Below are 14,450 nucleotides of genomic sequence, written 5' to 3' on the forward strand. Positions count from 1 at the left end.
GTCATCCATGATACAGCAGGTTTTTAACACATCTAGCGTTTATGATGTCATATCTTGTGAAATATGTTTCATACAATGATATATTTCTGCAGGCACAATCGGTGTTCTATCTGAATAATGTTTGCAAAAATTATTTCAAATACAGTTATTAGTAAATAAGTAATAAATTAAAAGGTCACACCTGATGTGTCAGTTTTACTGCATGAACAATGAAACTGCATTAAGTGATGATATTGTTTCCTTTCATCATTTATTGGGGGCTGCCAGAGAAAAAAAATGTATTACAAAAGTTTTAAATTATGTGCAAAGTCTGCTGGAAGTCATTAAGTGTTGTCATTCTCAAATACTGGATAAATCTAGTAGCTATTTCTGCATTGTGAGCTACACCTCTTTTTCACCACCACATCTCTCTTTGAGAGACAGATGTTTCTTACCCCATAGTGGTTCTTTCCAGATAGTATATGATATGTGCACTATGTTTGTTTGAAATCCAGCCAGTGGTTTAAGAGGAGACATGGAACATACACAGGTACAATCACTTTTAAAATATGTATGGATTAAATATGATATAGAACTGACTATCAGATCAAAGCCTGACATTTAGTATATGGCAGACTTATGGCAGCTACAGCTGATGCATATTTGGAAAACTAACAATTGTAGGCATTTGAATGACTACTTGCTATGCACAAATGACAAAAGATGAAACATCTAAATAATTTTTTTAGAAAATTTACTGTGCGTAACTGTTGGTGGAAGATTGTTTTTCCATCCACAGTGAATTTCAAAACATCAGAAAGACTTATCAGTTATATATATGAGTTGTGCTACAAGAAGACTGTCATCAGAGATTACCATTTCCTCTAAATTCAACAGATGGCATTTCAATTAAGAGTACACAATAATGTTGCCATTTTATGTGAATGCATTTGGCAAACACACAATAAACTTCATAGTTTTCTATAAACTCAGTAAAAAACTTCAAAAAATATCTTTCAGGACCTCAAAGTCAGCTGTTTGGCTGTCCAGTGCAACACTTTGCATTATGTTGTAAACGTAGCAGCTGAAGTTTCATAGTGTATCTGGTTTTTTGGTTGATTCTACCTTTTTGCTCATTACTGTGAGACTGTATGTTGTTACAGACTGCAGTAAATGGGGTAAATATTGTAAATAAGGACTCTTGTCTCTCTTAGTGCTTTGTCAAAAGCCCAAAATATAACAAACAAATTGAGCACATTGCCAGCATTCAGTGTACAGTGTAAGTTGAGAGACACAATAGCATGACACCCGAGTCACAGCACCCAGTCTTGTACGTAGCAATTAAAAGTGTTTTATTTTAATCAAACTAACACTGCATGATGTCTTTTCTTCAACTGACCAATTTCATAAATATTCTGCGTTTCACCCTTATTTGTTGCTAGGGGCAGAAGAAGCAACAAACTTCCAGTAATCCAACTGGATGTGTTGGTATGTTTGGCAACTCATAGAAGATGACACACATCCACTTATACCATTTTTGGTTTCGGTGGTTTCTTTAAGAGAGTACATGGGTGATTTCCACAAGAAAACAACAGCTGATTCTGTCTTCCTTCCATATCCTACATGATCAGAATAACAGTGATTGAAAGTCACACATGGGAGGTAGCAGTTGTTGCCAGTTCACCTTTCTCTGCCTACACAATATCGTTGTGGTAGCAACAGCTGGCCGTTTCCATCCTGGGTACATTCACATGCTGCCTGATAAATTCAATATTGGGTTTGCTTAGCAGGTTGTTGACAGTCTTATCAATTCCCTGAATATTTTTGGAATCAGTTTAGGACAGTCAGTTGCATAAAATGTGCTCTACAAAAAAATAATGGAAACACTGAAAACAAATAATGATTATTACCTTAATAGCAGGAAATAACACCTGCAACTGACTGTGGCAAATCACACTCGAGGTAGCAGAGCAATATGACAAAGATAAGCTCAACAGGAGGCACGACTGAACTCATTCTCTAATTGGTTGTTATTATGGAAGCTATCCTGTGAACAAGTAGCTGTCAATCACTTTGTTAATCTGATTAATCCCATTAATCATATTAATGGGATACTGAACTCCTAACCTTTCTTTTGGATTACTAACTTCTTTAGCTTCTTATAAAATCCAAAATTAATACCTCAAATTAACAGATCTTTATTGTCCATGGTCTCCATTGGAAGCACTGTTACCTGCTGCAGGCAGGAAATGCTATATGAACCTCAAGCAAACAATGAGTAATATCCATTTGAATCTATTAATAAAGTGTTGCACTAATGTATTTCACGACATAACTATGAAAACCTGTTCTCACAGTTAACAAATGTTATAATGGGATGTCTTGTGGGTGATATAAATAATGTTAACAGTAAAGATAACAGCTCACCAAAATAGTTGTGGCACCATCAATAGAAATGTAAACAAGCGTAAACAACACACACACACACACACACACACACACACACACACACACACACACACACACCTCCTGCAAGGCACCATTTTCCAGGCTGGGTGAATACACTGTATTGGCACTGTCACTCTTGGCTCAGTGAGGCTGCACTCATGCATGGGAGAGGACGATGTCATCAGTTCATATTTGTGTGCCTGTTTTGTAACATTTTACTTCTAAAGAGAGACATTGTTTGAAGGTGTAGCAACATTTTCATCTTGTTTACATGCCTGCCCACCACTCAATGCCATAATTATATAGTGGGTTGTTACCTTTACGCCTTCAATTATTTAGTTTACATATTTTCATTCATATCACTATACTTATCCTGTTGTCTTACCCATTTTCAGTTTCAAAGTAGTTATTGTCAAATACACAAACATTATTTACCTGCAGTAATCACCGTGATGATAAAATGGGGCAACAATAATTGAAAAATGATGTGTTTGGTAAGCACTAACCTGTCTGGTACTCTGGTCCAGGGCAAATGACTCCCGTTAGACATGTCTGTTTGGGAGGTGGACGTGCTGTAGGGTCACAAAGGGCACTTGGCTCAGTACCTTCAGCACACCACACAGCTCTGGTCTGAACACCCACACCACATGTTAGAGAGCACTAAAACATGAATGATTAATGTTAGGTACAAATAAGGTATGTTATGGGTAAATATCTTTAATTTCAAAAAGTCAATAAACTAGATATAACTCCTTGTAACTAGATATAAATAATACGTGCAGTGAAGTCAAATTAGAGCATAATAACTGTCAATAAAATGAGACTATTGGGTGAAAGTATGACACAACTTTTGTCAGTTGTGGATTTGTTGATGTCAGTATTATTATTATTATTATTATTATTATTATTATTATTATCAACTCCAAGGAAAACTAAATTTTAGCAAAAAAATGTGTAGAATTAGAACATAACAATTAAAAAACAAAGGTTCATTTGTCCAGCATTTATATGTCACAGAATTTATCAAAGGTGTCTATCATAATCAACAGAAAATAGTGCTGAACAGAGTTTTCAATTGATTCACTGGCATACTACTTTATCTTCATCATTTTCTTATTTAGATTACTACCTTATTCTATTGTTGTTGATGAAAAGTCTTCATGGTTCCAACTTCTGTGTCAAATTACCTATCATTTCCTCTTTCAAATTAAGTAAAATATTTTTTAGCTTCCCGCGTATTCTCCACATTTTGAATTCTGCTTCTCTAGTACTTCACAGTTTCTTACTTACTGTCACTGATTACTTTTTACATTCTTTTGTAATTTTATATTTCTCATTTTATGGCCTATGCTTATTTTATTTTACTACACATATCCAGAAATGTCAGCTTCGCTCCTTACATACTTTTCCCTTCATTGCCTCTACTGATGGGAGTTTAATAATTTTGAAAACAGCAAAACATTTCAGTCACTCTGATACGTTTTAAGCCTAATCCATTTAAACCATTCATGATGAAAATCTCTTGTTACTTTTATTTGTGTTATGTTTCTCTCATAACATTTTACTAAACTTCATCACAGGTCCAACAGTTTGAAGACAGACAAACAAATATCTGGGATATCACACTGTGTATTAAGAATTAGAAGCAGAGGATAGAATAGTGTGGAACTTCAGGGAAAAGTGATGAACTTATGTGAAATAGAATAAACAGTGAATTGCATCAATCAAGTTAATTTGGATTTTTGAGTGAGTGCAAAGAATCAGTTGAAAGCATGATCAAGAAACAACTGTTCCTCTGTTATCCAGTCATACCATTGTACAAAGAAACAGACACAGGGATAGAGTATCAAATGTTGCAGCTGAAATGACAACCACAGTAACTACCGAAAATGCAGCTTGTATTCTGAACAAAAAGTTGAAAATTTTATTTTGAAGACATAAGAGAGAGAGGTTTCATAGATGACTGGTCAGTAGTATAGCCCAAGGTCTAGATTAGGAAGGACAGTGATAGTTTGGTTGGGAGTTGACAAAGACAATGAAAACATCATAACCACTAACTCTCTTTGTAGAATAAATTGTGCTCTGAAGCGTAGCCAGAAGCATAAACTAGGCTGGAAGATCATATTTTGCTTTTAACTGGTGAAGTCAACAAATGAATAATAACAAATGTTTTGTTTTGCTTTTATATACTGCACATTCCATATTTAATTATACCAAAACCCTTGAGTAATCCTTATTTTCCAAGTTTTTAATAATAATGAGAACGTTACCACCCAAAACCCCTACATTCCTGAGGGGTTGAGAAGCTATGATATTTAAAACACACATGATTATATGATGTCATAATCCTCAAACTGTTTGATATTGTCACTAACCAAAAATGACAGGTTGTGCCGTCTTTGTCACTACTTCCAAATATGAGAACCCTCAACATCGGATACTACTCATGAAGAATGGGCTGTCAAAAATATTTAATTTGATCATTATAATATACTACTTACCTTCAATCTGGAACAATTACACACAGCTGCATTTTAACCATATCCTTTATACAACATATACATCTCATCTCTTCTGTTGCACAAATCCATAACATTAAGAACAATACTGGGTTACTTATTCAGTGTATTGATGAACATAGATTTTTATATTGCCTTGTTGTATGAAACTGCAATAACAGTTCTATTAAAAGTAACATATGAGAGTAAAGTTGCTGATAAGAGAACTTTCAGTACATCCCAATGCTTTGATTGCAGTCAGCAGAGAATCTTCTTGTTACAGAGGCTGAAACCAATTTTTCTTAAGAACCCTTATAAAAGCTGAAACAGAACTAGTTGGCCTCCATAGCACAGCACAACTCATCAGAAATGACACAAAATGGAAACTAATAAGATACACGAAGTAAAGGAACCAAAGGGAGAAAATCTGCAAATAAAAGAATCAGTAAATAAATGTTTGAAGTTGACTTAAAAAGTAATGAATACTTTCAATGAGATAACAGAGTTTGGTATCAAAAATTACTTTATTAAGAGAAGTTATGTCACATGTGATTGTGCTTTGAGGAGTTATGTTATCAGACTTTTTGCAAAGTACGTTTTTATTTCTGTGAGTAACTCTACTCTGCTTTATGTTACATATACAAAAAGGAATATATTGAAATAGAAATTTCCCGTCAGTTCTGTTTGTGGACGATACTTCTGTTTTAATTGAAGATGATATAGAAAAAATTCAGAGCTCCATTGTGAGCGCAATGGGTACTCTAGAAAACTGGTTCCAGTTAAATGGCTTGAAACTGAACATTGCAAAAACCAATATGATACATTTCAAAACCAAACATTTGAAATGTGTGGATCTTAAAATACATCATCAAAATCATCCTATGGAAGAAGTTAACACAGTCAAATTCCTAGGACTAAATGTGGACAACTTAAACTGGAGTACACATATTGAGTTCCTATCAAATAAACTAAGCAGCTTTGCATTTGCAATGCAAATACTAGCAAACTCTACTGACATGGGTACATGAAAAATAGCATATCATAGTTATTTTGAATCTGTCATTAGGTATGGTATCAATTTCTGGGGAAATTCAAGTAGTGTATCTCGAATACTGAAACTGCAAAAGAAAATTATAAGATACATGTGTAGTGCTCAACAAACAGAATCTTGTCGCCCATTATTTCGGAACCTGCAAATCCTAACAGTTACCTCCATATACATCTATGAAATTATAATCTTTGTACACAGCAGACAAACATTATTTGAGGAAAATCATTTTAATCACACATACAACACAAGAAACAAAAATAATTTTATGTTACCCACACACCATTTGAAATTATATGCACGAACTCCACAGTATATGGGGATGACAATATATAACAAGCTAATGGGCAAAAATATATTTAATATGAAGCCAGAGAGTCTAAAAATAAGGCTACAGCAGATTCTGTGGGAGAAATGCTATTATTCTGTAGAAGAATTCATAGAGGATGACATGATAATTTGAGCAAGGGGTAATTAATTGTTAGTCTTTTATTGTATGTGTAACAAAATTGTAATATTATTATGATACCATTTGTTAAAATCAGTTGTCATAATTAATTGTTAGTTTTTTTTTATTGTATGTTTATTTTTATATTGTATTATTGTTATGGTACCATTTGTTAAAATCAGGTGTTTTATGTATATGGTAAAACTTTACCAAAATTTTGACGTGTCTCCTGTACCTGAATCAAATGATTTAGATTATGTACGTTATGAGACTAATAAACCACAATTCACAAATTCACTTTCAATTTACAATCTTTAATTAATTGTCTTTTAACTTTTAACTCACAGGGAGAGCCCTGGTGTACTAGCAGGAACCACTTGAAAATGGCTTTTATGAAAAATTTTATGTCAGTATACTTCCATTTTGAAAAAAAAAATTGTTGTTGAGGGTCATGATGCAGGAGCCTTCCCAAACCAAGTGTAATCAGCAAATAAGAGAATTTTACACATACATATCAAGCCTGTAGTCATACAGGTTCATAGAAATAGTACAATTAATGTTTTGGATGCGTTGCTGATATATTTGAGGAGAAAAGCCCATGCTAGCTGGAGCTACAGCCAAGTGGTATAAGGCCTGCATTTTGGATCACAGTCAACTTCCTTGTATGTAAAACTGAATAAGACTTCCACTAAGAGTTTACAACACTTTAGTTGTTGCTGGTCTCCCATCGGGCGCTTCCCCAGATTGCGGATAGGGGATTGACCATGAGATATGGTAGGTACCAGGAATATAAAATACCATGGATGGACCAAGCCCAGCAGCTACTGCCTTATAGCACGATATTGGCTTGTCAAAGGCTGAGGGAGTTGACACTGAAAGAAAATCCTCAATTACATTAGGCCTAGCAAGCCAGTAAAAGAGCTTATTTGTAGTTTCTTTCAAGACACATGAGAGCCTTGGAATGCGATCAACTTGATTAAGTTACCTGCATGAGCAAACTCTTGTCAGGGATGATGGTTTACGACCTGATGATAGACAGGGTCTTGCAAAAATGCAAAAATCCTGGAGAAGACTTACATGGATTGGGACTACCAACTTATTCAGCCTCACAGGAAAATGTGAAGAACTAGTGGACATTATGGAAAGGAGAAAATTAATGATACTGGGGGTGAGTGAAACAAAATGGAAAGGGAAGGGCATGAACAAATTAAAGAAACAGTACACACTGTATTGGCATGGAAATAACAAAGAGATGAAGAATGGTGTCAGTTTCATCATGAATAAAGATCTAGAAGGAGTCACTGACATTCAGTGCATTAGTGAGAGAATAATAAAGATGACTTTTCATTTAGGGAAAGAAAAACAAACTTTAGTACAGCTGTACGCACCTCAAATTGGATGCTGTCAAGAGGATAAGAACAAGTTTTTTGAAGATTTGGAAAAAGTCATTAGTAAAGAGAGGGTGACCATTATAGGAGACTTAAATGCACAGATTAGGAGAGATAAAACAGGATATGAGACTGTAATGGGACCCCATAGATATGATAGAAGAAATATAAAAGATGAGCATATCCTTGACTTCTGCATGAGGAATGGATTGGTGGTGAAAAACAGTTGTTTTGAGAAGAGACAGAGCCATAAGATAACACGATACAGTTGGAATGGATTACAAAAGACTGTGACTGATTATGTCATCACAGATGAAGAGAGGAGTATAACGGTAACTGATGTCAGAGTAATGCCCAGCAAGAGCCTTGACAGTTATCACCGTCTATTAGTAGCAGACCTGAGAAACTTCCATGTGCGAAAAGTACAGAACAATAAAATGCAAAAAATAATCCATGTTACCAAGAGATGAAAGGAAAAATGGAGAGGCAGAATGGACCAGACTAAGGTACACATTGGTAAAGGAAGCCACCGAAGTTTGTGGAAAGACAAATTTGATGACAAGAGAGAAGGAAACACCTTAGTGGAATGAATGAAAGTGTGAGAGCAGTAATCAGAGAAAGAAATCTCTTCAGGAAAGAGAGGGAACAGGAGAAAACTAAACTGAAACTTATCACAGATGAGGCAAAGATCAGAAACCTCGAACAAATGTACTGAATCAAGAAACTTGAAGTTAAAAGAACAGTTGCAGAACAATAGACCAAGGCATGGAAGATACTCACTCAGAAATTGGAGGACAGTAGAGGCAATAAGAAACTGTTGTTTAGGGTTGTCATAGGTAAAAGCAAACCAATGAATACTATAAAAGCACTTGAAGATGAAAATGGAAATCTGGTTAGGAAAGAAAGTGACATGAGAGAAGTCCTGAAAAACCATTTTGACCACCTATTAAATAGGTCAGTTGAAGAATCAAATACAGAACTGGAAATCCACATTTACAATGATGAAACTCCGATCACCTGGACAGAAACAGAGGCAGCCTTAAAATCTATGCCTAAAGGAAAATCTTCGGGTGCAGATGATACTGACATGATAAAGACAGCAGGTATCCAAAGCACACAATGGCTGCACTGAGTAGTCAGTGCCATATAGGCAGATAACAAAATACCTGCGGATTGGAGCACAGGCGTAATAATTCCCCTGTTTAAGAAAGGTAGCAGGCGGAAATGCACCAACTACAGAGGAATAACACTACTGTCTCATGGGCTAAAAATACTTGAGAAGATCATAGAAAAGAGACTGAGAACTATCATAGAACCACAGCTGAAAGAGGAACAATATGGCTTCAAAAGTAACAGATCAACAATAGATCTAATTTTTAGCACCAGCATGTTGGTGAAAAATTATTGGTCATTTTATTCCCGGATATAGAAAAAGCCTATGACAGTGTTGTAAGAAATAAGATCTGGGAATGCCTGAGGAAAAGAATGTGCTTGGAGGACTAATAAGAAAAATTCAGATGTTGTACGAAGACTGTACAAGCTATGTACAAATTGGGAAAGGACGATTATCATGGTTTGAGACCAAGAGTGGAGTTCAGCAAGGAAGTGCACTGTCCCCACTACTATTCATCACTGTTATGGATACTACAATGAAGAATGTCAAGGAGAAGTCAGGAGAACTGAATGCATTTGCCTTTGCTGATGACATCATGATATGGGGTGAAACTGAAGAGGAAGTAAAAATCAGACTCGATGAATGGAAATCTCAGTTCCAGAAAATAACCCCAACATCAGCAAGACCAAGACAGTGCTGATTGCAGTCAACAGAGATGGACAACCAGCAAGTGTAAAACTAGGAGACCACCAATTCGAGTGTGTGGACAGTTTTCCTTATCTTGGAAGTGTAATCTCCAATGATAATTTGGTCAGAAATGAAATCACCAACAGAGTGCAAAAGGGATCTGAATTCTACCAACAAGTAAGATCACTTTTATGGGATGACTTGATTCCAAAACTGGCCAAACTGATGATATTTAATAGCTATTTCATATAACTATTGACCTATGGTATTGAAACATATAGCCTCACAAAAAGAGAATCATCAAGGCTGCAAGCATCAGAGATAAAATTTCTTAGACCCACCACCCAGAAAACCAAGATGGACAAGTTAAGGAATGAGGAGGTGAGGAAAGAAGCGGGAATAAAAACATCCTATTAGATTGAATTGGCGCATCTAGACTTCGATGTTATGGGCATGTGATGAGAATGGAGCCTACTAGAAAAGCCAAAATAAACTTGGAAAGACAGGTGCATGGGAAAAGACCCCAAGGAAGATCTCAAACCCGATGGATGGACTTGATTAAGGCTGAGCTAGTACCCTGAGGATGGACAGTGGATTATGTTCTCCATTTGGACAGGATGAAGTGGAAGAGGCTTATTACCAGTACCTGGGAAACTGGAACTGTTAAATGATGATGATGAGTAATAAAATAAAAACCATCTTGAAGTTTATCTATTGTTATACTAAATGAAATTAATTTTATTGTGAACACAGTGGAAAGAATTTCTTTGCTTTCCCTGCTTTGTAATGCATTTCCCCCCCCCTCCCCCACCCCCCCCCCACCCCTCGAATCTCTCCCGATATATATAGACACACACACACACACACACACACACACACACACACACTCTATACTGGCCATTAAAATTGCTACACCACAAATATGACTTGCTACAGATGCGGAATTTAACCAACAGGATGAAGATGCTGTGATATGCAAATTATTAGCTTTTCAGAGCATTTACACAAGGTTGGCGCTGGTGGTGACACCTACAACGTACTGACATGAGGATAGTTTCCAACCGATTTCTCATACACAAACAGCAGTTGACCGCCGTTGCCTGGTTGTGATGCCTCGTGTAAGGAGGAGAAATGCGTACCATCATGTTTCTCACTTTGATAAAGGTCGGATTGTAGCCTATCACGATTGCGGTTTATCGTATCACGACATTGCTGCTCGCATTGGTAAAGATCCAATGACTGTTAGCGGACTTTCAGGAGGGTAATACGGAAAGCAGTGCTGGATCCCAATGGCCTCGTATCACTAGCAGTCGAGATGACAGGCATCTTATCCGCATGGCTGTAACATATCGTGCAGCCACGTCTCGATCCCTGAGTCAACAGATGGGGACGTTTGCAAGACAACAACCATCTGCACGAACAGTTTGACGACGTTTGAAGCAGCAGGGGCTATCAGCTCAGAGACCATGGCTGCGGTTACCCTTGACGCTGCATCACAGTCAGGAGCGCCTGCGATGGTGTACTCAACGACAAACCTGGGTGCACGAATGGCACAACGTAATTTTTTCGAATGAATCCATGATCTGTTTACAGCACCATGATGGTCGCGTCCGTGTTTGGCAACATCACGGTGAACGCACATTGGAAGCATGTATTCGTCATCGCCATACTGGCGTATCACCCAGTATAATGGTATGGGGTGCCATTGGTTACAGGTCTCGGTCACCTCTTGTTCTCATTGACGGCACTTTGAACAGCGGATGTTACATTTCAAATATGTTACTACCCATGGCTCTACCCTTCATTCGATCCCTGCGAAAACCTACATTTCAGCAGGATAAGGCACGACCACATGTTGCAGGTCCTGCACGGGCCTTTCTGGATACAGAAACCGCTCAACTGTTGCCCTGGCCAGCACATTCTCCAGATCTCTCACCAATTGAAAACGTCCGGTCAATGGTGGCCGAGCAACTGGCTCGTCACAATACGCCAGTCACTTGAACTGTGGTATCGCGTTGAACCTGCGTGGGCAGCTGTACCTGTACACGCCATCCAAGCTCTGTTTGAGTCAATGCCCAGGCGTATCAAGGCCGTTACTACAGCCAGAGGTACTGAGTACTGATTTCTCAGGATCTATGCACCCAAATTCCGTGAAAATGTATTCACATGTCAGTTCTAATATAATATACGAACACACTGAACCCATGAGTATAAACATTGCCTGTAATATGAACACAGGGCACTTCCACCACAGTTAGCAATAAGTTTGTTCATCAAGTATACCTGTATAAATGGAACTCACAAATTCTCAGATATGTATGTATAAAATTTCTTAATTTTTGAGAGTTCTAACAATTCCATTTGATCAACAAGGATCCTATTTCATAACTTTTGATCTTAATTCTTAAAAAATAGGAGTGTAATGACCTAAACCTTTCAGAGGAGTTACAGGTTTTGACTGGCCCTCAACAAGTACACTGAAGCTCATCAAAATAGATGGGTCACAGAGTCTGGACTCCAACAGAACTCAGGAAACTGGTTTGAATGTGATAGTGCCATCCCATCCACTCCCTCTTGAAGTCTTGACTGAGTTGACAGACTGCTCTGTAGCATAGCCTGAGGTCTAGATTTGGTTGGGAGGGGACAACTTTTGCTTCTGGGCTGTCAGAGGCAATAGCTGTGTGAAACTGTGAATATGAAATAAAGGTTACGGTAACAGCATTGCCAAAGGTCTATGTTCTCTCCTAATTTAACACACTTTTCACTGTCAGAAAATGTAATTTTTAGTAAATTCAGAAGAGCTGTAAAGCGTTTGAATGCTTGGTGCTCAGCAGCTTGTAAATATTTGTTAATGAACATCTTCTAAACACCATTAACAGCACTTAAAATGTTTATAAGCCAACCAGTATTCAGGTGTTCATGTCATCAGTGGAATCTGATGCAGAGGGCGACAAACAGTTATATGTTCATTGACAATCTACAACAAGACAAGACAACTGTACACATAACAGCATGGTTGTAATTTGATTCCAGTTACCCATATGGCTGTTGCTTACTAGATGAACTTCAAGATGAGCATCACAAAAAATCTGTAACAGGCATGAAGATATTGGTATAAAGGTACATAATATAAGTTGACTTACGTTACCGCTAATACCTATACAATTATCTTGTTGTAGATATCAATGCACATACAACTGTTTGTCATCCTCTGTATCAGATACCATTGATAATGGGTTATACAATCAACACCGGTTTGGTTAATAAACATTTTAAATGTAGCTCATAGTATTTAAAAGATGTCCGTTATCAAAACGGGTGAATTACGAGTACATAATACACAAATCTCCTGAGTATCTTGGTACATATTATTATTATATATCAACAATGAGAAAAGCAGGGAAAGGTGGTGGGTGTGTATGTCTTACCAGAAAATAATAATTTTTGTTTAAAATTTGTTTGCTTTTCTAAATAAGAATAAAAATGAGATCCACTGCACATGCATCCTTCAGGATGAAAAAAATATGTTTATTACATGGAACAATTATATCTTAAGAAATGGCAGTTCATACTACAACATTCACACATCATTTCAAATCACACATTAAATAACAAATCTAACAGTCTTCTGATAAAATTTGGAGTCCCTGAGTTATACAGCACCACAACATTATTTATATTACGATAGAGCTAAACGTTATGCCATTGCAATCCAGAACCTGATATAAATGGTAGCCTATTGATTGTTAATGTCTTGATCAATAGATGACAGAATCGTACAAGCAAATACTTGGGGCAAAATTTCTCACAAAGAACGAAAGACAAAATCCTGCAACTGGTGCTCTAATGGCAACTCTTAATTAACGCCTGAAGGCTGTAAAATAACAGTTAAATTATATGAATGTGATGAACAGTGCATCTATTCATCCTGGGACTGAAAAAACTATGCCCAATTTGTGATAGTGTAATACACAAAAAACAGTGACACTGCTGAAAGGTAAATGTGATACATTGCATATCCCAGTAAATGTAAATATAACACAAACACAGATGGAATAAGCAGGGAACAACATCAGGAATCACTGCCAGAAACTAAATTTCTCACATAAACTGACATACTGGTACTTGGAAGAAACTGTGCATGTGTTTTAAATTATTTATTGCAAGAAAAACTCTGTAACATTATCTGTCAAACCAGGTGTGCTACTTAACGAAAACCAAGCACTTAGAAAAGAAGATGCACTGGTAATGCTCACTTGATCAATCAGCAGTAGTAATAGGAAATGATGTACTTGGAAACATAATGCACACAACAGTGATATTGTGTACAATTCAGTACCATCAGGGTAAGGTACAGATGAATCATATATATATAAGCTGAACAAATATGTTCAAAAAGCAACTGAAGAATACAAATCATGTCATAGCAGTTGATGTAAATAGATTCCTAAGAAGATAAGGTTTCACATAGCAAGGATTAGATATGCAGGGAACTACAGTGTGCATGAACAACCAAAATACAGATCACAGCAACGCAAAATATCAAAAACCAGGAAGACGTGATAACTGGACCATTACACTCCAAAAATGCATACATTTCCAAAGGAACATTGCATCATAATTTGGAATAACACAGGCACTTTAATATTGTATTTATTTGCTGACACTGAGCAAGTGACTTTCAAATAAATGTTCCCTTGTCCAGGGATATACATAATGAATACATGAGTGCAGGTTGTAGACACATAGTTGATGACACACAGAAGTTTGGGTGTGGCCATGAGTCATGCTTGTATAGCCTAATGGTGAGGCGACTGCCTGTGAAAAGAGGGAATTCTGG

The 14,450-nt window shown here is 36.8% G+C and overlaps 1 protein-coding gene across 1 annotated transcript in view; it reads right to left on the reverse strand.

Annotated features, from left to right (window-relative positions):
* Nucleotides 1–14,450, reverse strand: part of LOC126262931 (protein madd-4-like) — a 469,727-nt gene that overhangs the window by 239,962 nt on the left and 215,315 nt on the right. The window contains exon 8 of the mRNA XM_049959860.1: nt 2,934–3,087. Within this exon, the coding sequence (XP_049815817.1) occupies nt 2,934–3,087 (154 nt within the window). The remainder of the gene's footprint in view (nt 1–2,933; nt 3,088–14,450) is intronic.

The sequence above is a fragment of the Schistocerca nitens genome, chromosome 6, assembly GCF_023898315.1.
Source record: "Schistocerca nitens isolate TAMUIC-IGC-003100 chromosome 6, iqSchNite1.1, whole genome shotgun sequence".
In the NCBI taxonomy this organism is placed as follows: Eukaryota; Metazoa; Arthropoda; class Insecta; order Orthoptera; family Acrididae; genus Schistocerca; species Schistocerca nitens.